Below are 24,535 nucleotides of genomic sequence, written 5' to 3'. Positions count from 1 at the left end.
CCATGTCTATACTTCAAAGAACTGTTTAATAAAGTCATATCAGCAGGTCAGATAACTAAACAAGGAAATATAAATTGACACACCCATTTATATTGTTAGATAGGAGGAAATAATATTTTTTTCTTACGGAATGTCATAATGATCACAAACGATTACAAGTTGTACAGAAATCTGATTGTATAGTATCTCTATGACATAGAATTTTTCTGCTCTATTAATTATAATGTTTGGTCATTGAAAGATTTGTATGACATTAATTTAAATATTATACCTCCAGCTTGTATTCCCTTCGTATAGAGATACTGCAAGGTTATCTTCATTCTTTTCTGCTCAAATGCACATACGTTTTCATTGTACACCTTGTCACAGGGTAAATGTTCGATAAAACGAAGGACACAATATTATACGATAACTTTCAACTTGGGATATTTTTATAATCTTTTCAGTGGAATGTACAGAAAAAGGCAGAAGAAAACTTGATTGTTTAGGTTGATGTTTTATGTGAAGCAGGTAAGCCTGATATATAAGTATAGATAAATTGATATACAATAGATATATGAATAGCCCAGAGAAATAAACAATCTTACACTGTGCAGATTATGACTCATATATTGCATACGTTTTCATATAAGGTGGTAATCTATAAAGGTGTATGCCTTTAGTGGGTTGAAGGAGAATTTTATGAATTTTATGAATTATCCGTCCCTTTGATGTGTTTGAGCTTTTGATTTTGCAATTTGATTACAGACTTTCAATTTTGAATTTTCTTAAGAGTTCGTTATTTTTGTTATTTAATTTTTTAGCAATGATTTTGTAATATATATGAAAACTATGGTCTATTCAGAGCATTAAGAGAATAGATTTCTCGTAAGATATGCCTTTGTAACAATGAAATATAGAACAATCTTGTTTTGGTATTATTACTCAAAATTATCCAATATTAGTAGATCATTTGTTAAATTATCCACTTTTCTTGGAGAGATTTTGGTTTTCTTTACATCATTTGCATCCTAATGTCCCAATTTAAGATATATAGGGGATTTCCTGTTATATTGGGCAAACAATCTTTCTCTTTATCTTAATAAAACAGAGACAGAACAAAAAATTTTTATTTTTTTTTATCATCAATTTTTACATTTTCACTTTTATTTGAGTAATTCTAAGATCAGGGACCATACCTAATGCATAAAAATATTAGGCAGTGACGTCCAGTACCAGTTCAGCAACTTTGCACTATCATGTCCATCCATGTCAGTTTAGAAAGTTATCAATTAAATGGACACAACTCATTCATACAACCAATCATTACTATCACAAAGATTTCTTAGCTAAAAGTATTTCATCCCATATTCTCAATAAGAAAAACATACTGTTAATATAACAATTGCAGAAAAAAATAAGAAAAAAAAGGCACTTATATATTTATGCCCCACCTATAGTCATTATTTTTTCAGTCTGTGAATCCGTCTGTCTGTCTGTCTGTTCGTATCTCCGACTTGTGTCAAGTTTAAGGTTAAAGGTATTGCTCAAGGTAGTTTTTGATGAATTTGAAGTCCAATCAAATTGAAACTGAGTACACATGTTCCCCATGATAATATCTTTCTAATTTTAATGCCAAATTAGAGTGTTGGCCCCAATTTCATGGTCCACTGAACTTAGAAAATGATTGTGCAAGTGGGGCATTAGTGTACTATGAATACTATGTTTTTGTCTGGGTATTTTTCTACAAAATTTATATGGTGACACTTGTTACCAACACTGAAACTTTTAAATTTGATAGATAGCGCTAGCTGAGAGCAGCTAGATGTTTTTAATTGATACATTGTTTCTTGATTTATTGTATCGTAATGTAGCTGTTTCTTAAAATAATCTATTTTGTAAATTATATACAATTGGACATGAAAATCACCGGTTTCTGCCTAGTTTAAACAACTCTATCATAGATGATGTATTTTTCAAATAAATACATTGATAAGGAAATATATCAAACCACCAAATAACATAGAAAAGAACACAAACATGTCACAGAAAAGTGTTTAAATGTCCAGTGGAAAGTATTACATTGATACATTCATATCAGGACGAGAACATGTTTATTTATATATACCCTGCTTTGTACCAGATAATGATGAGCTAGATTTTTCAAATGCTCATTCAGAAGGCAGTAGTCTCTAGAAATTCACCATGCCATGACACTTTATTCTGTCTCCGAGCTCGCAAATCTTTGATCTTACTCATAAATGCTGCATCGATCAATGGTAGAGAAATAGAAAAATTCCAAGCTTCAAATCTTTAATTACTTTACCTGGCCAGAGATCAAACCGTATACCTTCTGTAGTCAATACCTCCTGTAGTCAAGGCAAGCATGGGACCTAGGAGGTAGATTTTTTCAGCTATGAGCAAAATCCAATTCAGTATTGCAGACTGTCAAGTCACTTTAACTAATAAAATCATGAAATTATTCAAAAAAGAATAAAAATCAAACTGAGTAATAACAAAAAATAGTATTTTGAGACATGAGAAGAATTTGATATTGAAAATTTAAACCACATAAAGATTTTATAACATTTAGAAGCAACATGTATTTATACAAACACTTTATGTTCATATTTATGTTTTTGGGCAACTGCACAAGTTATAAAATAAACGCCTTTATTGATTTATATGCATATTCAATTATATATATATATATATATAATATGATTCCATGCAGAAAAATGAAATAACAGTATAATTATGATAATAGATTATAATGCAGTATTATTTCATAACCATAATACAATGAATCATGCTATGAAAAGGGGGTTTTCTTTGATGTGTTTAACTATAATCTTAAGCTGTTCAAAATAGAATAGGTGAAAAAGTGTCGGAAATAGATAAAATCCTAACCTTATATATTACGGAATATTACATAAGGCTTATCTTTCCAAATCTCACCTATCATTGCTGGTGGTCTACAATATTGATTTGGTAATTGACGACTACCTGTTCAGGTAAATCATTGTCTGTTTACCTCTTTAAATATTTAAAGTGTTACATACAATAATATTAACCACTTTGACTGGATTGTTCTAGGAGAGATGTTGGATTTATTTACTTTTTGCTAGCAGGTCTGTTGTCATTTGTAATCTGAAAAATGTGAATATGTACTGTAATTTTTCGTTAAATTGTAAAATATTGAAGAAAATTTACCTAAACATGTGTGACGATATGGTGCACACCTTTGTAATTTTACATACCTGGTTATGATCTCTATCATTTTTTATTAAAATACACTTATACACAGTTATGGACTAGCCATTATATAAGTGTAGAACATGAATGTTGTTTTGTTTTTGTATGATTGTGTTGTCGAGTAACTTTTGATTGATCTTTAACCCACATCTCCTTTCATTCATAAAATTAAATACAAAATAGCATGGGAAAACTTCATAAAAACTAAACTTATTTTGTACTTTTTGGTCACCAAAAGCCATTTCCTGTCTGATAACAGGGGTGTTTCCACATTAAAACAATATTTTAAACTTTAAATTTCCATTATAAGCAGTGATAGCCATAGTATTGTTGTTTTGAATAGCGTGACTGGGATAGTTTACTCAGGATATTTAAGGGTCAATGTGTTAAATTGATCAAAATGAAAGAGAACACACAGCCAAATTTCCTTACATGAATAGGTTTGGTAAACAGACTGGAAATACCTTCACTTTAATGTAAATAATATTAAACTAAATTCTGTATAGCACACATAATTGTGCTTAAAAAGTTAATAACACATGTTTATTTTGGGATAACATCGGTTTGGCCTAGTTACTTTAATTTTGAGTTACTATGAAACTGAATCAGAAGCTTGATTTAAATAAGAATGGATTTTTTTTCATGGATAAATACTTTCTAAAAGGGCAAGTTCATTTCAGCAAAGCGGTTAAACCTTTTATAAATAGAAGAACTGCTTAACTATGTAACTATTTTAATCAGAATTGAAGTGTCCACCTTATATAATATTATAGTATTAATCTAAGATTATACTATTAATTCAATCATGACAAAATGATTGGACCATTTAAGTTAATGTCACATGTATCTTTTGAAAATCAACAAAAAAGAAAAAAAGAGTATATTGTGTGGGTTTTATAACCTTCATACACCCACAGAATTTGTCATAGCCTGCTCTGTTCAGTTAAATTTTGTCCTGAATGTGTTTAATTTGATCATTTGATATTAATTGGTAGTGCGGAACCCAATGCATATATTGATCATGTTGATGTACAACAAGTTGCAATAGTGCATATGTTCTAATCTTTTTGCACTTAGTAAGACATGCCATCTCCAAACCTTTGCTTTTTATTCCATTGCCCGTTTTAACATAGCTACACACAGTTTTAGGTTTTCATTAAATGTCATGCAAAAACTTATACATTCTTATATCTACTGAATATTTAACGAAAAAAAAAATGAATTTAAATCCAAAATATCATTGTAAAAAGTAAATAAAAGGTGATTAGTATTATTTAGATATAATTTTTGCCAGGTGTGGTATATTAACCGATTTATCATAGGGTGTAGGCCCTAGGAGATAGTCCACATAGTAAGAATGTAATCTTAATGTTTGTCTCATTATTGTATGATAAACTGGATCAAAATCAAAGCCAGTCTGCATGTAACTACAGGTATTTGTGTGTATACTTCATTGTTTGTTTGTATACTGTTTGTATTAAATATTTATTAACAATTTTTAAGCTTCACGGTTTGGTATACATATGAATTTATGTCACAGATATTAATTTTTAGTATACATATATGTAATGAATAGTTCTTAAAAGTATGTATTCTTCAGCCTTGTTTATATAAAACTTTATAAAACTTTTCTTTTTTTTTACAAAGATTAATCTACTTTTATAAAACACCTGGCTGGTCTTATTAATAACAGGTAGTTGTACTTTATGTATATAATTTTAATGTTTATTTCCTTGAAAAAGTAAGTGAGCCATGCCATTGTTTTAAATAGGTTAAGATATTCAGTAGAAAGTAGAAATCTTCGTATGGGCATCTACAACCTTATTTTACAATTTCTTGTTGTGAAAAAGAGATAAATGAAACTTCTTCATTCATGGAACAATCTCAAATTTTTTCCTGTATAAATGTATTGTTAATATTCATGATTTCAATTGGAATCCAACTGTTACAATTACTTATAATTCATATTTCAAAGCATTTAAAAAAAAAAACTGGTTTCCTGTTTTGACCAGACAGGCTATAACAGATGTTGCCTTTGATCTATCACATACATATCCTAAATTATGTAAATTTCTCTCATTTGTTGTGTAAATTATTGAATAATTCTTGTGCATATTGCATACATTTAACTGGTGAAAGTAAAATCAATTTTTGTGTTGAGAGAAGATATGCATGGTTGATTTGTAAGTGGGATGGCTGTATGGTTAATTTAAAATTGATAGTGAAATTCAGACAGGACTATGATCAACTATAGTGTTGTGAAAGTAGAGCTAATACCAAGGACATTCAAATAGCATGTAAGGCAATTCATTCATTTTATTTCTTTTCATTTTTTAACTAATTTATAAGCAAATTGTTTTAGTTGATTTTAGATATGAATGTAAAAGGATGCATTGTATATTTCATGTATTTATTAACTGTAAAGATTGCAACTACTAAGTTTCTAGATTTACAAGAAGTCTATCTAACTTTTTGTCCAATTTCTAAATGCTCCCCTATCATTACAACTAATGCGTTTGATAGTAGAAAAAGCGGATATTTATGTCATCACTATGTACAGTTTCACAGAAGCAGTTGGCAGAGAGAAAAGCTTAGTAGACCGAAGCAGGGACAATGATCACAAGCTTTGAATGCAACAGACCATAAGCTTGCTATTTATTATACATATTTTTTAAAGCATTTTGCTGTTTTCAAATATGTTTGAAGTTCCTGAAAACTGTTTAAGACCACAAGACCATTACTTGTATGTCTAAGTGTTTTGGTACATGTATCATCATTTTGAAAAAAATAACACTTCCCACTGTTTTAAGTCATGAAAAATAGATAAACGTTTCCATGTTAGAAAGCTGAGACATAATAATGACAGTCATTAGAGAAATTAACATATTTGGAAAGTTGACAGTACACTATTGAAAGTTTAGAATTATAACTGTACATCTATTGGACAAATTCTTTCTGCTTCAACCCTATAATTATGTATAGAGAATTGAGGTATTAAATGAGACGGCAAAATTTTATGAGGACATTAATGCTATATACCTCAGTAAATTTAAATAAAAGATAGGTGGGTTTAATAGTAAGCTATAGAAATAATTGCTACACTTCAGTTTTGCCCCAAGGCAAAAGGTATTTACCTAGACTTCATTCATATGTTGGGGATAGGGAACCACATTAATCGCCATCGTTTCTTTGATAAATTTACTGTCAGTAATTTACTTGTAAACTAACTAGTAGAAATTAATGATGCTTAACATATAAGGTTGTGTGAAGTTTTAAATGATGTAACAGTTAATTTTTTGTAAAGTTTATTTTAGACTACATTTAAATTTCGGTAGGTTTTGTTCATTTTGAAATATTGTTATACATGTATTCTAATTGTAAAAACATCCATGTTTTGTTTGAATAAATAACACAGGTGGATAGGAAAGTTTGTTTAAGCATAGTTGAGAATTACTGAATTAGGTTAAGGCACCTTAATGCCGCCACAAAGAATGATATCAGAAATGTTAATCAGCTCAGGTCAACCTAAATCCCATTGGGTTCACCTTGGAAGGATACATATGTTGTGTGAATTTACTTATTAGAAGGTGCAAACAACCTACCTTAGATAAAAATAACAATGTCAAAGCATTTATCATGGTGACTTTTTCAGATTAGATGAAAAATTTAAAGCTTTTTATTTGGGTTAACAGGATTAATCAGTCATCTTTTTATGCAACTTGCAAAATTTTGAAGTAATAGATTAACATGTAGATGTCCTCAGATAGATACCAAGATCAGTATGTAAGCACCAAGCTTATCACAATAGAAAAACTAATTCTTATGTCATCCCCCAAATTCCTGGTTCAAAATAAGGGGCACAACCTGAGACAATATGATCCAACTTATTTAAAAAAAAATGGCATTTGGAAAAAGACAACAGCTTATATTATTAGGTCTCAGACCTATTCCAAAAGACCACTGTAAGGTATTTCTTGCATTCAGACTCTCTTTGCATGAATTTACAAGGCCTTGTTGTCATCATTCTTTTGCATATGTGCTCTTCAGGATTTTTGAAATTTTTACTTGTTGATCAGGAATTTTCAGGCAAATAAATCTTTTTTGCTAAGATATGTTTTGTAAATTCTTCCAACAGCCAACAATAGGGCCCATCTACTGTATCTGGTGTTCTGTTATCAAACTGAAATGGTTGAAAAAGAAATATTTATTCATGAATGCATGGATTATAAAAAGTATTAAGTACAGAGCAACTAACGTGAGCCCATCAATTGCAATTAACTTGTGAATTAAGTGTGTATTAGAAGAATAATAAAAAGATGTTCAGTATATTTTGGATTTTTATCTGAATGAAATGAATATACCTTTGTTTGTTTTGATTAAAAAAAAAATTCTATTGTAAATTTTCACCATAGGTTTCAGACTGCTTTAACGAAATAACATCAAAGTAAACCCAAATAGAAACGATGGTCACCACAGAATTTAAATGTCCAGTTTAACCTTCTTATACTTGTCAAGTTGTCAAATTCTTAATAATGGAAAGATGAAGATAAGTGACTAGTAATTGCCTGTAGCCAGGTTAGGTGTGTCCCTACATGTATGTTTACAGACAGGTGTTTTCTGACAGGTAGATGATATAGGTATAGGCGATACATACATTTATCATAAGTATATCTTTAAAGTAAATAGTTAATATTCAATAATATGTAATTACTATCTATTATAAATGTCATGTGATAACAAATGTCATATTGTTTGTCAACAAATCATTGTGCTGTGACATCATAGTTGATATTGAATTGATAACTGTATTGTAACACTTGTGTAGATTGGTATATGAATGATTTGTGTAAACTAATAACTTTATTGTAACACATATGTATATTGGAAGATGAATGTTTTGTGTATTGAAAGATTGATTTTCTTTTCCCCAGGTAAGCATGTTTTTATATTGCAACAAGCATGAATTTATTGAATCTTTAGTATTTTCCCTTACCTAAGGTGTTTTTTTTTCGAAATCAATTTTCCATAAGGTTCTAGGCCTACAGCTAGTATATTCATATTGAACACTTTAATAATTGAGTTTAGAAGTTGTGTTAGGGGATACATGTATTGTAATCAGCTGTTTAAGGGACAAATGTGTATAGATTTTTGTGAAATATGTTAATTTTTAACAATGCAGTGAAAATTGAAATTATTGTTATCCCAAAGGACTTACTGTGGATTTATTAATTTTTTTGGGTACCAATTTTCGTGGATAAAGGAAAACTTGTATGTTTGTGGATATTTAATTTTGTGGTTTTACAAAGGTATGCATACAAGCTTATAAAAAAAATTGTCATTCGTTGAACTTTTAAATTTGTCAGAGGCGGATTTAGGGAGGGGGGGGGCAGAGTACCGCCCCCCCCCCCCTTTTTGGGAAAAAATTTGGTTGCTTATATAGGGAATCATTGAAGCGTGACTGGAGCGGGCCCCCTCTTAGGTCAGTCAGTGGGCCCCCACTTATGAAAATTTCTGGATCCGCCACTGTTTGTGGTTTACATGTACTCATGAAAGCCATGAAAATTGGTATCCAACAAATAATAATGAATCCACAGTATTCAAAATGAGAATATGTAGCAGCCTGTGTATATATAAAGTATATTTTCTGTCCAGTTTGAATGTTGTCAAGAAACAGGTGATATAGATAATTAGATAATTAACTTTCCAAATATACCATGGTTCTCATTAGTTTTACTTAAGATAAACACTTTACTTATATTCTCTCATATGAAAATAGACCAGTATAAACTGATGGGAAACATTTGTGATCATCACTTTTCTCATGACAAGGGTAATAAAGATGTGTCAGATTTAAAAAAATCATTTTACTTTCTTTGTTTTTAGAATTGCTACTGTAAATTCAGAAATTATTGCATGCATTTGTTATTGCGATTTCGTCATTTTAGATTAAAACTTTTGAGATATTGAGAAAAAACCTGTTTTAATAGTTCATATAAAAATTTTCAAAAATGAGAGTTGAAATTATTGCGATTATAACCCTGTCACATTTTTCACACTGATAAAAATGCAATAATTTCTGAATTTATATATTACAGTATTGGTTTTTCAATGATATATTTAGATATTTTTTTGATTTTCAACCAGAATGAACTCTTATCATTTGGAGTCAGTGTAGTCAGGTTGTCTGTCTGTTAATTTCATACACTCTAAGTACTTACATTAATGTCTATCTGAAAAGATTGCAATTCAACACATCTTGCTTAGCTATGATTGTTGTAAAGTGTTCATCTAATTGCATATAATTCCTAAATGATAAAAAAACATATATTTGAAGTTTTATAGAAAAAGTGTAACATTGTAGGGATGTTGAAATTCAGAGAAATAATCTGCCATTGTTTTCTGTTACACCAATATTAGATTATAAATAGCCATTACAAATTGATTGTTCTTAAGAATACCCAAGGGTATATATAAATGTAGATGTAATCATATTTTTTTCAGCTAATATTGTTTTTAATATGACTTTGTCTAGCCATGACTTATTAGATTAAAGATAGAGACAAGCTTCTCATAAGGTAGATAAATAATATGTTAGGAAACATGCCCAGTGTTTTGGTGATGTTTATTATGTTATTAGCTTATTATAAGGTTGACTGTTCCATAGTAAGTTTACCGATGTAGAAAACATGTCTTTGTTTAGTTATAGTATACTGCCTTATCCGTTAACCTTGACTCCTATTATTGATTATAGTTATTTTAAGGGAAAATAAAAAGGATTGTATTATTTAATTGCTACGTTTATTTATGGTAAGCTTTTTCAATTTATTTAATTTGTTACAAACTTTTAATTTAAAAATCAATAAATGAGATGGATAGCTTTATAAACTTGTAAAATTTTATCAATATTTTACCAATAAAATGGTCTGATAAACTTTTTTAACAATTGTCATATATATACACAAAACAACAAACCAATCGATTATTGTAGATATTAATATTTTATATTTTTCAGTTACTATATAGATTTTTCAATGTCATATTTTTATATTTTCTTTTTTTTTTGTCACAGTCTAATCACCTCAGCTGTTTATTATATATATATATATTCTGTAAGTCAATTGACGCCTTCAGAAGTTCAGACGATCACTTAGTAAGTCCCATTGAACTTGATTGAGACTGTAATTTCATTGAGAAAATATATCGACCCTAAGCTGCTCTCTTAGTACTGTTGTAATAACGTAAGGGTGTCTGAACTCACCATCTTGTTGTTGTCCTCCATTTACTTAAGAAAAATTAAGTTTGCTTATACCACTCCTTTACCCAGCAGATTTTTTTTATGAAAAATGTAAAAGTTTAAAAGTTTTGAAGACTTTTACTAATGATACAGATGTATGCATGCTTATTTTGTAAGTTTTGGAACGTTTATATTTCTTATAGATTAATTTTTTGCCCATGTAATTATTCGTGATTACATATCTATGTAGTTTGTTAATGAAGAAATTGTGTAATGGAATTATTGGTGTGTATGGAGTATCATATAGTTTTTTATGTCTTACATAGTAAATATTGTGGTACACTAGTGTTAATGTACTAGGTATATGACATATATTATACCTTCAAACATTTTTTTATATTTATGGGACCTTGATAGAAACAAGTGTGTGCACTTGACATGGCAGGGTATAATTGTATGCATTTTATATAGCTGTTACTAAGTGCATATTTTTCTTGTTTTATAGGTATGACATAGGAACAGTGAAGGAAGGGAAAACAAAGGCTATACCATGGGTGATAGAGCTTTAATAGTGAATGCACCCCCTCATCATTCACCAGTGAACACTATGAACTTTGGAAGTACAAGTTGGTCACCTGGCAATACCATGAGTGCTAGCTATGGTTCTGTGAGCCGGTCGCCTGGTAACACCATGAGTTCTAGTGCTAATTTTAAGTCTATGAACATGCAAGGAGAAAATGGAAGCTTCAGTGCAATGGAACAGCAAATGTACCAAGCCGAATCCAAGTCTGAGTTCTCCACCATGTCAACATCAGGAGGTGGAACAACATATCATACTCAAAGCCTCAATAGGTTTCCTCAAAATGCTACAGCAGAGATTAGGCAACTGGATGCCAATCAAAATCATGTACCGAAAATTAGTTCCATAGATACCCAAAGAAGTTCTATGGATACACAATCATTGAGGAGAATAAAATCTGAGACTACAATGGTTAATGAAACGGTCAATGATACATCAATGGAGGACAGTGGAGGAAGAGCAACAGTCCACATTACTGGACCACCTCAGTCTATGATTGTGTCAGAATGTGCTGTGGCAGAAATGAAGGGTAGAGGAGGAACACAAAGTATGACCTCAGAAGTAAAGAGAAGAGGTAAGAATATCATTTGATTAAGCAAAATAAGTACTTTTTTGTCATATAAAAAAGAATATGTGGTATAATTGCTAATGAGACAACTATTCATCAAAGGTTTACTGACAAAAGATGTAAACAATTATAGGGTAAAATTGAGAATGGAAATAGGGAATATGTCAAAGAGACAACAACCCTGAACAAAGAGCAGACAACAGCTGAAGGCAACCAATGGGTCTTCAATAAAGCTAGAAAATCTAGCATCCAGAGGTGCTCCTCAGCTTGCCCCTAAATAAAATTGTGTACTAGTTCAGTGAAAATGGAAGTCACACTAAACTCCAAAACATATAAATGAACTAAAATTAAAAAATCATTCAAGGCTAACAAAGGCAAGAGGCTCATGACTTGGGACAGGCGCAAAACTGTGTCTCTATATAGCATTCAACAATGAGCAAAACTCATATTATAGTTAGTTATCAAAAGCCCTAGCATGATGAAATGTGAAACAATATAATAGAAAAAAAACAAAGCCTGACTTATTCCCTTTATAACTGTATTGGGGACCAACATAAGAATTGGAAATCCACATCATATATATTTACATCTGCATAAGATTCCTTAGACAGTCCTCAGGCAGTTATATTTTAAGTAGAATTTAGTAATATTGTACTTTTATATTTGTTCCTTTTCATTATATATTTGAACTTTCATCATGTTCATAATTAAAGCTTTCTTTAGAAATAATAATTTTAAATTTGCATTGAGCATATTATTTTGATTCCATGTAATTCCAAGTTCAATTGCAAATGTAATTTAAGAATAAACAACTGCAATCAAAATGTCTGAAAAAGCCTTTATAATGCCTATGTCAGCAGAAAACTTTTGTCTCTAGAGGAATCTTCTGGTGTCAGAAGTATTATGAATGAATCCTAACAAACTGTAATGAATGTGACATCGGTATTGATCCGACCAGCAGTGAAACAAAATCACTAGAGACTTTGGATAAATTGGATTGTTAGTTTCACTGAATGTCATATCAACACAGTTCCTTAAGGCTTTTCATATGTTGGGTAAAACTTTCTTTCTATCGGAAGAAAAGATATTGAAATTGATTGTATAATTTCATTTCCTATTGTTTCTCAGTAGAGATTAGTGAATGAGTGAGGGGTTAAGACATTTATTAACGCATCTGACAGTTGTTATTATTTTCTTATGTTAAACCTTATTGATTACATGGCTATTTTGACATAATTATTTATCTTTGGACATATTTAGGTGCAGTTATATGTCAGAACACACTATGTTTAATACCGTTACTACATAATAGTAATTTGATTCAAAGAAAATAGTGATAAGTTATAATTTGAGAATTATATCGCTGATTTAAAATGTAATTGTATTCTGTTGATCTGGCAATTTAGTCTTAAGTGATATATTTTGCAGGAAATCTTAGATATTTATTAGAAGATAGTGTTGAAAATAAAGAAATTGAATTAAAATATGTCTTATTTTTACAGGTACTGAACAGATTACAACAACATCTGAACAGAAGACAACATTGTCAGAAGGTGGAAAGTGTACTTGTTGTCCCTATGGCTACCACATTGACCTTGGTTTTGTGCAATATTGTGAAAATATGTCTGATGGAGCTTATTTAAAAAAATTGAAAAGAATCCAGCGAGAAAAAAGAAAATTACGCAAATCCATGGAAGTTTTTCTACATCAGCAAGAAGAGGCAAAAACAACTCAGGAATATTATACTCAGCCGGAAACTGTTAGTGTACAGGCTACTGCTTTCTTAAAAGATGTTGAGCAACAGAATAATGTTACAAACAAAGTTTTAGATGAAATAGATTCTTCTGTTGACCATACCTTACATTCAATAGACTCTATGATGTATACAGCAAAAAGTTCACGGATGTTTTCTGAGAGTGATGAAACGTCAGCATCCTCAAGTCCAGGAACAACAGTGAAATTTAATACATTCCCACTAAAACGAGGCAGAGACATTCAGGAAGATATTGCAATATATAATAATAGTTTTGAGAAGAGTGGTAGAACTGATTCTCAGAGTTCCTTATCATCTATTTCTACTGTAGCTAGTGAACGTTCTTCTCCCTATACACCTTACAACTACACTACAACATCACATAGTGTTACCAGTGAAACTATCTCGAAAATTACCCATATTACATCTGATCAGCTGGCAGCTACCATGGCAACACATTTACCAACAGAAGATGGTGCTGCATCTCCTCAGTCATCCACTACAACCATTAACAAAAATTCCCTCACTGCTATTCGTGAGGCAATGGCCATAAGTTTGCAGCGGTTGAAAGAATTAGAGGAGCAAGTTAAAGCATTACCTGTGTTACAAGTCAGAATCTCAGTGCTTAAAGAAGAGAAACGTCTCTTGGCGCTTCAACAAAAAGCCAAGGAGGTTAAAAATACAAGAACAATTGGCGTAGGTGATTATAATGTAAATGAAGTGCCATCTCCTGCTACTCCATCAAGGTTTGACTTCAGAGTAAAATCTCCACCAGTGGCTCCAAAACCTAAAGTACGATTGGTTGGTGTTGGCGATCACAGTGTCATCGAACCATATCTACTTCAACCTGACTTGCCAACAGGTTATACAATAAGAGACAATGAAACATCAACAGATAGTCAGTTCTACCAACGTGATACTTATGTTATAGAGCGAGATAGAACACAGTCAGCACTTTACTCACCATTCAGCAAAACACCAAAACCACAAACAAGAACGATTGGGATTGGTGAAGGTAATGTTTTTGATGACGCTAGTATGAGAATACATGAAAAGGAATTAAGAACAGTTATTATTGGACAGAATCAAGGTGTTGGCAAAAGAAATGTTGGTGTTGACTGTAGAGTTGCCACCAGAGATGTTGGTATGATGTACTCTGCTGATGACGAAAAACCATCAACAAGAACTGTTGGTGTAAATGTTGATACCGGTGCTTTTATGAGTTCATTAAACTTCAAAGCTGAGGAAATGAGATCTGCCCTGAAAGAAGTGTTGTCTAAAAGTGTCAGAAGCATAGGAACATCATGTGAAATGCAAGTTGAGAAACGAAGTACAGGCGTACAATATTCAAGTTCGTTTACACGATCTATTGGTGTCGGAGAGGATGACATTGACATTATCATTAAAAAACCAGTACACATGAAATCAATAGGAATTGATGTGTGTCCACTTTCAATTAATAAATCTGTCAATACAGATTATGGCTGGAAACTTGACCAGAGTACTAACACCATGCAATTGTTCATGGAGAATAAGTCATGTTCAACAGAGCGTGCTCGCCAGGGAACTGTAAGCACTATGACCGAAGATAGTAGAATGGTTTCTGATAAAACACAAACTGATCTAAAAGTGTTCCAAGCGCTTGAGGTGGTTAAAAACCAGGGTACCAATCCACGTAAACAACATCAGAAAAATACTGGAATGAATACTGAAGTTAAAGAATTAGTAGATGAAGATTTTGGTTTACGTGTGACATACAAATATAGAGGATTAAATGCTTTTGATGCAACGACAAACACTGATGCTGCTCGAAAACATGATATGTCTGTTAACACTGAAAGGAAAAAACTTAGGGATGTAGCTGTTAGTGAAGATACTGTTGATTCTTTCGTCTGTAACTTTGAGGAGGAAGTACAAGAAAGAATGGAAGAAGAAACCGTAGAAGAAGTTATCTATCGAGAGCAGGATGAAATTATTGAAAAGGAATGGACAGAGAAAACAAGGAAGAGAACTGTTGAAGAAGTTGAGGGACCAATTGAAGAGAGCGAGGTGAAAACTATTATGGTCAGAGAAGTTCCAACAGCAACGCAAGTTGTCAGACAAATTGTTGCTCCTACTGGTAAAGTTATTATAAGTAGTCCAGGCAAGAAAACAGGTGCTGATGATATGGTAGAGAAAAAAATTACAAGTAAAGGAGGTTCTTATACATTACAAACAATAACAAGAAAATCAGTCAGTGATGATGAGGATGAGGAAAATGCTGGTCAAACAACTACAACTATTTCTACAACTGGTAGTGGCTTAAGGTCAGGTGGTGATAGTTCCGGAGGCCTAGAGGTCACTACATCCTCTCTTTCTAAGCAGAAACTTGTGGACGATACTGAATTTCATAGTAATGTCAAGAGTACACAAGAACGAGCCTTAAGATTAAAAGCTAAGATGGATAAATTACATGGTGATACTGATACAACCTCATCAAAAACAACAATTCATAGTTCAAGTGGGGGATACCTTGATTATCTGGATAATAAAAAAAAATCAGGTGATAGATTTGGCTCTGGTGAATATTTAGTTAATACATCAAGTAGAACTCATGGATTGGGTTCTGATGAAAATTTAAATGATTCTGGGTCATCTTTTACATCATCTTCTACATCATACAGAACAGATGGTGGAGGATCTGGGACGTCTGACGGAGGATATAAAATAATTACTGCATCCTCCAGTAAAACGGCCAGCAGTGGCTCAGATGGTCAGTCAGGAGGTGGAAGTAAGATGATTTCATCAAGTTCTTCACGAAGTAGTGGGTCAGATGGACAGTCGGGAGGTGGATCTATTATGATATCATCAAGCTCTTCAAGAAGTAGTGGGTCAGATGGCCAATCGGGAGGTGGATACAAAACAATTACTTCAAGCTCTTTAAGAAGTAGTGGGTCAGATGGACAGTCTGAAGGTGGATACAAAACGATTTCATCGAGCTCTTCTAGAAGTAGTGGGTCAGATGGCCAGTCCGGAGGTGGATCTATAATGATTTCTTCAAGCTCTTCACGAAGTAGTGGTTCAGATGGCCAGTCAGGAGGAGGATACAAGATGGTTTCATCTAGCTCCTCTGGTGGTAGTGGAATTTCAGGATCAAATGATAAGTCTGGTGGTGGATACAAGATAATGAAATCATCGTCTAGCTCTTCTCGTGGAAGTGGGTTGTCAGGGTCAGATGAACATTTAGGTACTTCACTGTCATCATCCCAGACTAGTGAATCATCATCAGATCAAGGATTAGGAACATCGTCTAGTTCTGATGAAGTGACCACCATTACACAGATTTATACTCTAGAGGATTATTATGGCGGAGGAAAAAGTTACTATGAGAAATATGTCAAGTCTAAGGATGGAGGTGTCAAGGTTTTAGAAAGGAGACCTACTGGAGAGGATATTGATGCTATTGATTCTGGCTCTCTTAAATCTTGTATCAAAACTACAAAATCTGAGAAAAAAGCAAAGAAAGGAATAAGATTTGCTGAAAATGTCGTTGGAGGGTAAGTTTTTTTAAAACATGATTCAGTATTAATTTAATAGAAATTATAATAGGATAAAATGTATACGACAAAGTTATTTTAGATTTTAAATCCTACTAAACCAAACTATAATAATAATAATAATAATAAATTCTTTATTTAAAGAGGGTAAACTCAGTTAGTTACAATAAACTAATCTTCCCTGAGGCCCTCACATACAAATTACAATACAATCAAAACAGATATTTACACATAGTTAATTTACACTCATGTAGTTCAATGTATTGTTATTAACATAAGATATAATGCTGTTTAAGATGTATACATGTAGTCAAAAAATCAAATGAAAATAAAAAATAAAAAATATACAAATACATTGTAGCAAACATTTCTTATCAGGGTTGTGTTAGGTACTTCTTGATACTTTGCTTAAAAGTAAAAGTGTTTTGAGCTTTACTCATTGTGTGTGGTAGTCCATTCCATAATACTGATCCAGAATAAGCAAAGGATTTCTTAAATAGTTCAGCTTTTGGCTTAGGAACTATCAGATTACCTTGAGTGACACCTCTTAAGGAGTAAGGATTATTATCTGATTTCAGTTTAAACTTTTGAACTAGGTACATTGGTGCTTCCATACGCATACATTTATATAGAAGTAAATATTTGTGGTATTTTATTCTATTGTCAACTGTCATCCACCCAAGTTTTTTAAATAAGGGGGCTGAGGGGGATAAAGGATCTGCATCTAGAATTAATCTTGCTGCCCTTTTTTGAAGTTTTAAAATTCTTGTTATTCCTTCTTTTTTACATTCACCCCAAATAATACAGCAGTAGTCAATTAAGGGAAGAATATACCCATTGTAATATGTTTTCCTTGCATTTATATCTAAAAATTTCTTTATTTTAGAAAGAAGGTATATTCTGGATGATATATTAGCACAAACTTGGTCAATTTGATTTTTGTCCTCGACATAGGGATAGTGATCCGGCGGCGGCGGCTACGGCGGCGGCGGCGGCGGCGGCGGCGGCGGCGGTGTTAGCTCACTTCTTAAAAGCTATATATTTTAGAATGTGGAAGACCTGGATGCTTCATATTTTGTATATAGATGCCTCATGTTACGAAGTTTCCGTCAGTCACATGTACATTGTCCTTGACCTCATTTTCATGGTTCAGTGACCACTTGAAAAAAAAGTTCAGATTTTTTGTAATGTTAAATTCTCTCTTACTGTAAGTAATAGGATAACTATATTTAGTATGTGCGTACCTTGCAAGGTCCTCATGCCCGTCAGACAGTTTTCACTTGACCTCGACCTCATTTCATGGATCAGTGAACAAGGTTAAGTTTTGGTGGTCAAGTCCATATCTCAGATACTATAAGCAATAGGTCTTGTATATTTGGTGTATGGAAGGACTGTAAGGTGGTCATGTCCAACTGGCAGGTGTCATCTGACCTTGACCTCATTTTCATGGTTCAGTGGTTATAGTTAAGTTTTTGTGTTTTGGTCTGTTTTTCTCGTACTTTATGCAATAGGTTTACTATATTTGTTGTATGGAATGATTGTAAGGTGTACATGTCTAGCGGGGAGATGTCATCTAACCTTGACCTCATTTTCATGGTTCAGTGGTTATAGTTAAGTTTTTGTGTTTTGGTCTGTTTTTCTCATACTTTTTGCAATAGGTTTACTATATTTGTTGTATGGAATGATTGTAAGGTGTACATGTCTAGCGGGTAGATGTCATCTGACCTTGACCTCATTTTCATGGTTCAGTGGTCAAAGTTAAGTTATTGAGTTTTGGTCTTTTCATCTAATACTATATGTCATAGGTCAACTATATTTGGTGTATGGAAATATTTTATGATCTATATGTCAGTCGTGCAGGTTTTATTTGACCTTGACCTGGTTTTCACGGTTCATTGCTCAGTGTTAAGTTTTTGTGTTTTGGTCTATTTTCTTAAACTATAAGCAATAGGTCAACTATATTTGTTGTATGGAAGCATTGTAAGCTGTACATGTCTGCATGGCATATGGTTCAACTGACCTTGACCTCATTTTCATGGTTCATGTTAAGTTTATGTGACAGTCGTAATAAAGCTTTATATTTAGGAGTATCAACATAATATCAATGATTAGTAAAGAAGGCGAGACATTTCAGTGTGTGCACTCTTGTTCCAGTTAAGTGTGTTGTCAATTTTAACACCTAATAATTTTTCACATGAAGAATTTTGTAATACTTTTGAATTTATTATCAAGTTTGGTTGACAGGTCTGAATTGATAGTTTCTGTTTTGTTCCAGTAACCAAACATTTTGTTTTATTTTCATTAATGAACATGTTGTTCATTTTACACCACTCTTCAACCCTGTATAAATCTTCTTGAACCTCATCATGTATGTTTTCTATGTTTTTCCCAGATTTATGAAGAGTGGTGTCATCAGCATATAGGTCTGTTTCACAATTTTCAATGCATAAGGGAAGGTCATTTATAAATAGTACAAACAATAGGGGACCAAGTATAGAACCTTGGGGGACACCAAATTTTACATGTTGTTGTTCAGAATAAACATTACAAATGTTTACCTGCTGTTTTCTGTTATTGAGGTATGACTTGAAAAAACTAACAGAAGCCTCACTAAATCCATAAATTTTAAGCTTTAAACAAAGAATATCATGATCTACCAAATCAAAAGCTTTTTTAAAATCTAATAAAATTGCTAGATTTAAATTACCATCATTCATTTCTTGCAACCATTTGTTAATGATATTGATAAGTGCAGTTTGACAAGAATGTTGCGGCCTGAAACCAGATTGTGTAGGGTGTAAAAGTTTAAGTTTTGATAAATATTTGTACATTTTATTAGAAACATGTTTTTCTATTAATTTTGATAAAGTTGGAAGAACAGATATAGGTCTGTAATTTGTTGTTAGAAGCTTGTCACCATCCTTGAAAACTGGTGTTACCTTAGCATTCTTTAGTAATGAAGGATATATACCAGTATCTATCATTCTGTTAAATATATATGTGAGAGGTGATGCAATAAAAGGGGCACTTAATCTTAGGATTTTTGGTCCAATATTATCCAAACTCACTTCTTACATAACATTTTTAATTTCTGACAATTCAGTATGTTTTTCTATATGAATTATAGAAATATGCATAAAGTAATAAAGTGAAAAATTTAACCCAGTAGACCAGTATATGTAAAAAAAAATTGTAGGTGGGAAAATTAAACGTAAACTTAATCTAATCAAACTTAAAAAGAGAATAACTAAAAAGCAAGTATTTCCAACTTAATAATGTACATGATGTATCGTTTTGAAGGTAAAAAAGGATTTTATTATCCTTCAACCTAATTTTGCAGTCCAAAACCTTACACATTCATTTTGACATTTATACGGCAGTTCATTACTTTTATTACAAACTGCAAAAAACAAATGCATTAAGACTCACTAAAAACTTTTGACAGTCAGTAGTATAAACATATAAATCATTCATAAAAAGGATTTGCAGAAATGACAAATTAAGATAACATATCTTACATGCATACACATTATGTAAGTGAAATATTTAATTTAAAAAAAATAAAATTAAAGTTTGTATGCTATTGCGTGGTGAACCAAGTATGTTACATGTATTGTAAAATTTTTTTAAATTACATGCCCTTAAAACTGTTTATCTGTAGTAAAACATGCTTAAACTGAACTTTACAGTGACTGAAAACCTATAGTCTATTTTGAAATTCTGTTTAAATTAAACCTAATCCTAATATCTGATCAGGACACCAGTATAATCAAAACTACCGGTAACTTTTATGTTCAAGTGTTGTTTCAATGCCTAGATTTCATATTGAAGACCGTACCTTGACATATAATGGTTTAATTTTTAAATTGTGACTTGGATGGAGAGTTGTGTCATTGGCACTCATACCACATCGTCCTATATCTATTAACATTTTTTCTGTTCAAATGTGGTTTCACTGTTTCTAGATAATACCATAATGCATAAATTGGCACACAATATGAATGTTTCACTGTATCTGATTGATATTTTCTACTAAGGTAGTATGAAGTAACAACATTTGATCAAGTAGTAAATAAAGTCACTCAGGTGTGTTTGATTAGACAAGTTATCATTAAAATCTGTTGACATAATCTTGTTATGTAATAGAACAATAAAACAAACACTACATTATGCTTTGTACAAACATATGTGAATTATAAATCTCTATGTTTATAACTTAATTACATTTTCAGACAGACATAGGACTGTAGTCTATATAAACTAAATTTGTACAGATTGAACTTATCCTACCTGACTTGATGTTCAGGGATGGATTTAGGGGGAAGTAGGTGTGACCCTCACTAAATCATGGGTTCCAAGTTCTTTAGGAACAAGAGAGGAGAGAGAGAAAGAGTGTAAAGAAATTAACAATCAGAAAAATCTTACAAACTCACTTTGGTAGCTTTAATGCCTAAGTTCCCTATGCCCCCTACAAAGGCATTTCTCTCAAACTGCTTTCCCTAGTTGCCTTTTTCATATCTATATTGGTTTCATTCATTTCATATTTATTACTTGATATAGATTTTAGGTTCTGCTGTGGTATTAAAAATCAACAATCTATAAAAATCCACTCTAGTCCTAAATTCAACTTATATGTTTTAACCTACCCATGTATATAAGTGTTAATAAGTATACACTGTCAAAAAGTAAAGAAAACTCACAGCCCTTAAATTCAAAAAGTGTATATATTTTTTTTAAATTGTAATATATAGTAATCAATATAGGAAATATTTCTGGAGAGATCATACATTGCTAAATATATTACAGGTACACATCTAGTAGTACAGATTCTGATGATGATGACGATGGATCAGACAGTGGCTCTGCCAGTTATGATGAGGGGTCGTATGATGGCAGAGAGGGCAGTATAGTATACCAATGTAAAGATGATGAAGCTATTGCTAAAGGAAGACCTGGAGCCCAGATGTTTGACCAAAATATCCGGGAAACGTAAGAATTCTCTCAATGATCTGTTTTCTGTCTGTGTTACTGCTATGGTACAAATGGTTGTCCTATGGATAATCAGATCTTATCTTATATATCATTCATACACTTTCTATTTCAACAATAATTAGAACTTTATACAACTTTGAATTTAACAATGTGGTCTTTTATGTTTTGAAAAGGGGAGCTGAAAATTTAGATAATATACTTTATTTTAATAATAAGTACTTATTAGATCAAGAAGGTTATGTTTTCTAAAGTTCTTTATATCATCTAATGTATCAACTTGCCACTTTAAAGCAGGAAACATGCACCATATATGAAAGGATCCTATTAATATGTTAAAGAAAATTGTATTTATATGTGTATATACTAGTTTCAACCCATCATTAAATCTCTGATATGATATACATTTGTACTCCCAGACCTCTAAATAGACCTGTCTTTGTTGTATGTCTGTAATTGCCTGTTGAAATATATTAAAAACAAAGTCATGTTATATAAAAATAGCAATCTTTTAATCTTATGAATTGATATTTTTCTGAACATTAGTATAAGTTCCTCTTGATTTATAAAATTCAAGATTAGAAATCTTCAAGTCTTCATACAAGTTAAGTTCTTGGACAATCATTGATAGCAACTTGACATAAGTTTCTCTGTTAGAACATAAATAGAGGTATTTTTTCAACTGTCTTCAATGAGGTTAGGATGTCTTTTGGTATCATCTCATCTGCCTCTATATGATCATACACAAAATATTCAAAATAATAGTATTTGGTAGAATATTTGCAGTTAAAAAACATTAAATTTAATGGAAAGGTAGTTGTTGACAGCAAATATTATACTTGTTACACCTTTGGTTATTTTTTGTTAGAAAAGTAGTTTGGTGTAGTATAACCATAATTGAAAGTTTTGTCACATACAAACTGAAGTAAAACTGTAATTTAAGAAATTAAGGACCATGTATTTTAAATATAGTGTATCAAATTTGCCTACATAAATATCATTAAAATGTTTGCTGTTCATGTCATGACTCTCTTGAAACAGTATTCATATAATGATATATGTCCCTGAATTGCTGAAATTGTTTAATTTAACATTATATATTCTTTTTTTTCAGTTTCGAACTAAGTAGAGGGATGAGGACTTCATGTGAAACTTTATCCAAGTATTTGGAAGATTCCACGGAGGTTCAGACTAAAGAATTAGTAAGTTCTGTAGAAATGGATGATTTTTTTTAACTGTGTACTTTAAGTTGTTAGTAAGAACTGTTCAGTAAGTACATACATGGGACAAAGGGATGGCCCATTAAAATCTCAACTATGGGCGTCTGTAAAGTTCCACTGTGAAAATGTAAATAAAACTTTTAAGTTACCAGAATGTCTTTCCTGAGTTCCATTTATGTTTAAACGGATCAACCTTTAGGTGAGCAACTAATGTTTTAATTCACTATTATGAATACAAGATAAAACTGGTCGTTATTTGATATATATATTTTTATTTGTCACAAATTTTGACTATGTTAATTTGATTGTGTTTTTTGTGTGCAGACAGAATAGCAATAGCTGTTTTTATTTTGTTTACTAATGTCTGTGTGGGGTATTTTATTACAGTAATTGAAAACACTCAACCTGAATTACATTAAAGTATTAATTTGCTATTAAATAATCTTAACAGTTGATAAGGAATATGTATATTTAAGTGGTACTGCTGGTGTATGAAATTCCATGTTTAATTTCCCAGAACTAGAAGTATTCCTGGTTTTGACAAGTTCTTTGAAAATTAAACAGCATTTTAACCAGTAGCTGATCCAAAGGCTTTTAAGGGAGGGGGTCCTTAGTTCTTAACCCCCCTTTTTGGATGATCAATGCTTTTGAATAGTGACACATGGTTGGAGCCCCCTTTTAAAAATGGCTTGGTAAGCTGCTGAAAAACCGATATAATTTCAATATGTTGGTTAAGAATTTTACTGGGGATGATATTCAGAGTACTAAATAAGAATGTAAACATAATAAAACTTCTTATGATGTATTGAAATCTATAATTTTTGTTTGTTTGTTTACGGAATGAAAGTTTAGAGATTATTAAAGAAGTATACTGAATAAAAGAATTATATACTGAATAAGTGTGTAAACATAATAAAACTTCTTATGATGTATTAAAATGTATTTCTTTTCTTCGTTTGTTTACAGAATGCTAGTTTAGAGATTATTAAAGAGGAGTGGTTTAAGATTTCCAGTGGTAAACTATCAGAGCCTTACCAAGTGGAAGATTTTATGTCCAGTTTTAATGAAATTTCTAGACGTCTGCTAGAGTATATTGTTAATATCCAAGATTCTAATGTAAGAACTGTAACCTCAATCTTGAAATATTTTAGGTCTTAATGATTTATAATTCCAAGAATATGTCACAGTTTTTTGTAAGAATTTTTGTACAGCTTGAACATGTTAAACTGAAAATTGAAAGAACTCATAGAGCAGTTTTAAATTCTTACCAAAAAAAATGTGGGAAAAAAAACACACTATAAAGTTAGTTAATTTCCTTAAGAAAGATTCCATACAACAAAACATATACCTTACTACTATATAGGGGTATCAGGAAAAAGAATTACTGAAGATCACGAGCTGAAAATTGAAAGAACTCATAT

At 31.6% G+C, this 24,535-nt stretch overlaps 1 protein-coding gene across 8 annotated transcripts in view; it reads left to right on the top strand.

Annotated features, from left to right (window-relative positions):
• LOC143072280 (uncharacterized) overlaps nucleotides 1-24,535 on the top strand; it is a 63,452-nt gene that overhangs the window by 29,700 nt on the left and 9,217 nt on the right. For 4 of the 8 annotated variants that reach the window (XR_012977135.1, XM_076247188.1, XM_076247148.1 and 1 more), the window contains 6 exons: nucleotides 447-510; nucleotides 10,974-11,622; nucleotides 13,119-16,905; nucleotides 21,712-21,894; nucleotides 23,009-23,096; nucleotides 24,081-24,230. Coding sequence is in view for 7 of the 8 variants with exons in the window: in XM_076247188.1 (XP_076103303.1) it covers nucleotides 11,019-11,622; nucleotides 13,119-16,905; nucleotides 21,712-21,894; nucleotides 23,009-23,096; nucleotides 24,081-24,230 (4,812 nt within the window). In the remaining variant the exon portion in view is untranslated. Of the gene's footprint in view, nucleotides 1-446; nucleotides 511-2,995; nucleotides 3,111-5,428; nucleotides 5,532-8,075; nucleotides 8,166-10,973; nucleotides 11,623-13,118; nucleotides 16,906-21,711; nucleotides 21,895-23,008; nucleotides 23,097-24,080; nucleotides 24,231-24,535 lie in introns of those variants that run through there. The other 4 variants (XM_076247162.1, XM_076247181.1, XM_076247172.1 and 1 more) reach the window with 4 other exon arrangements.

The sequence above is a fragment of the Mytilus galloprovincialis genome, chromosome 1 (assembly GCF_965363235.1).
Source record: "Mytilus galloprovincialis chromosome 1, xbMytGall1.hap1.1, whole genome shotgun sequence".
NCBI classification, from domain to species: domain Eukaryota; kingdom Metazoa; phylum Mollusca; class Bivalvia; order Mytilida; family Mytilidae; genus Mytilus; species Mytilus galloprovincialis.
The sequence above is the reverse complement of the archived record's forward strand: the minus strand, read 5'-3'. Positions and strand labels throughout refer to the sequence as shown.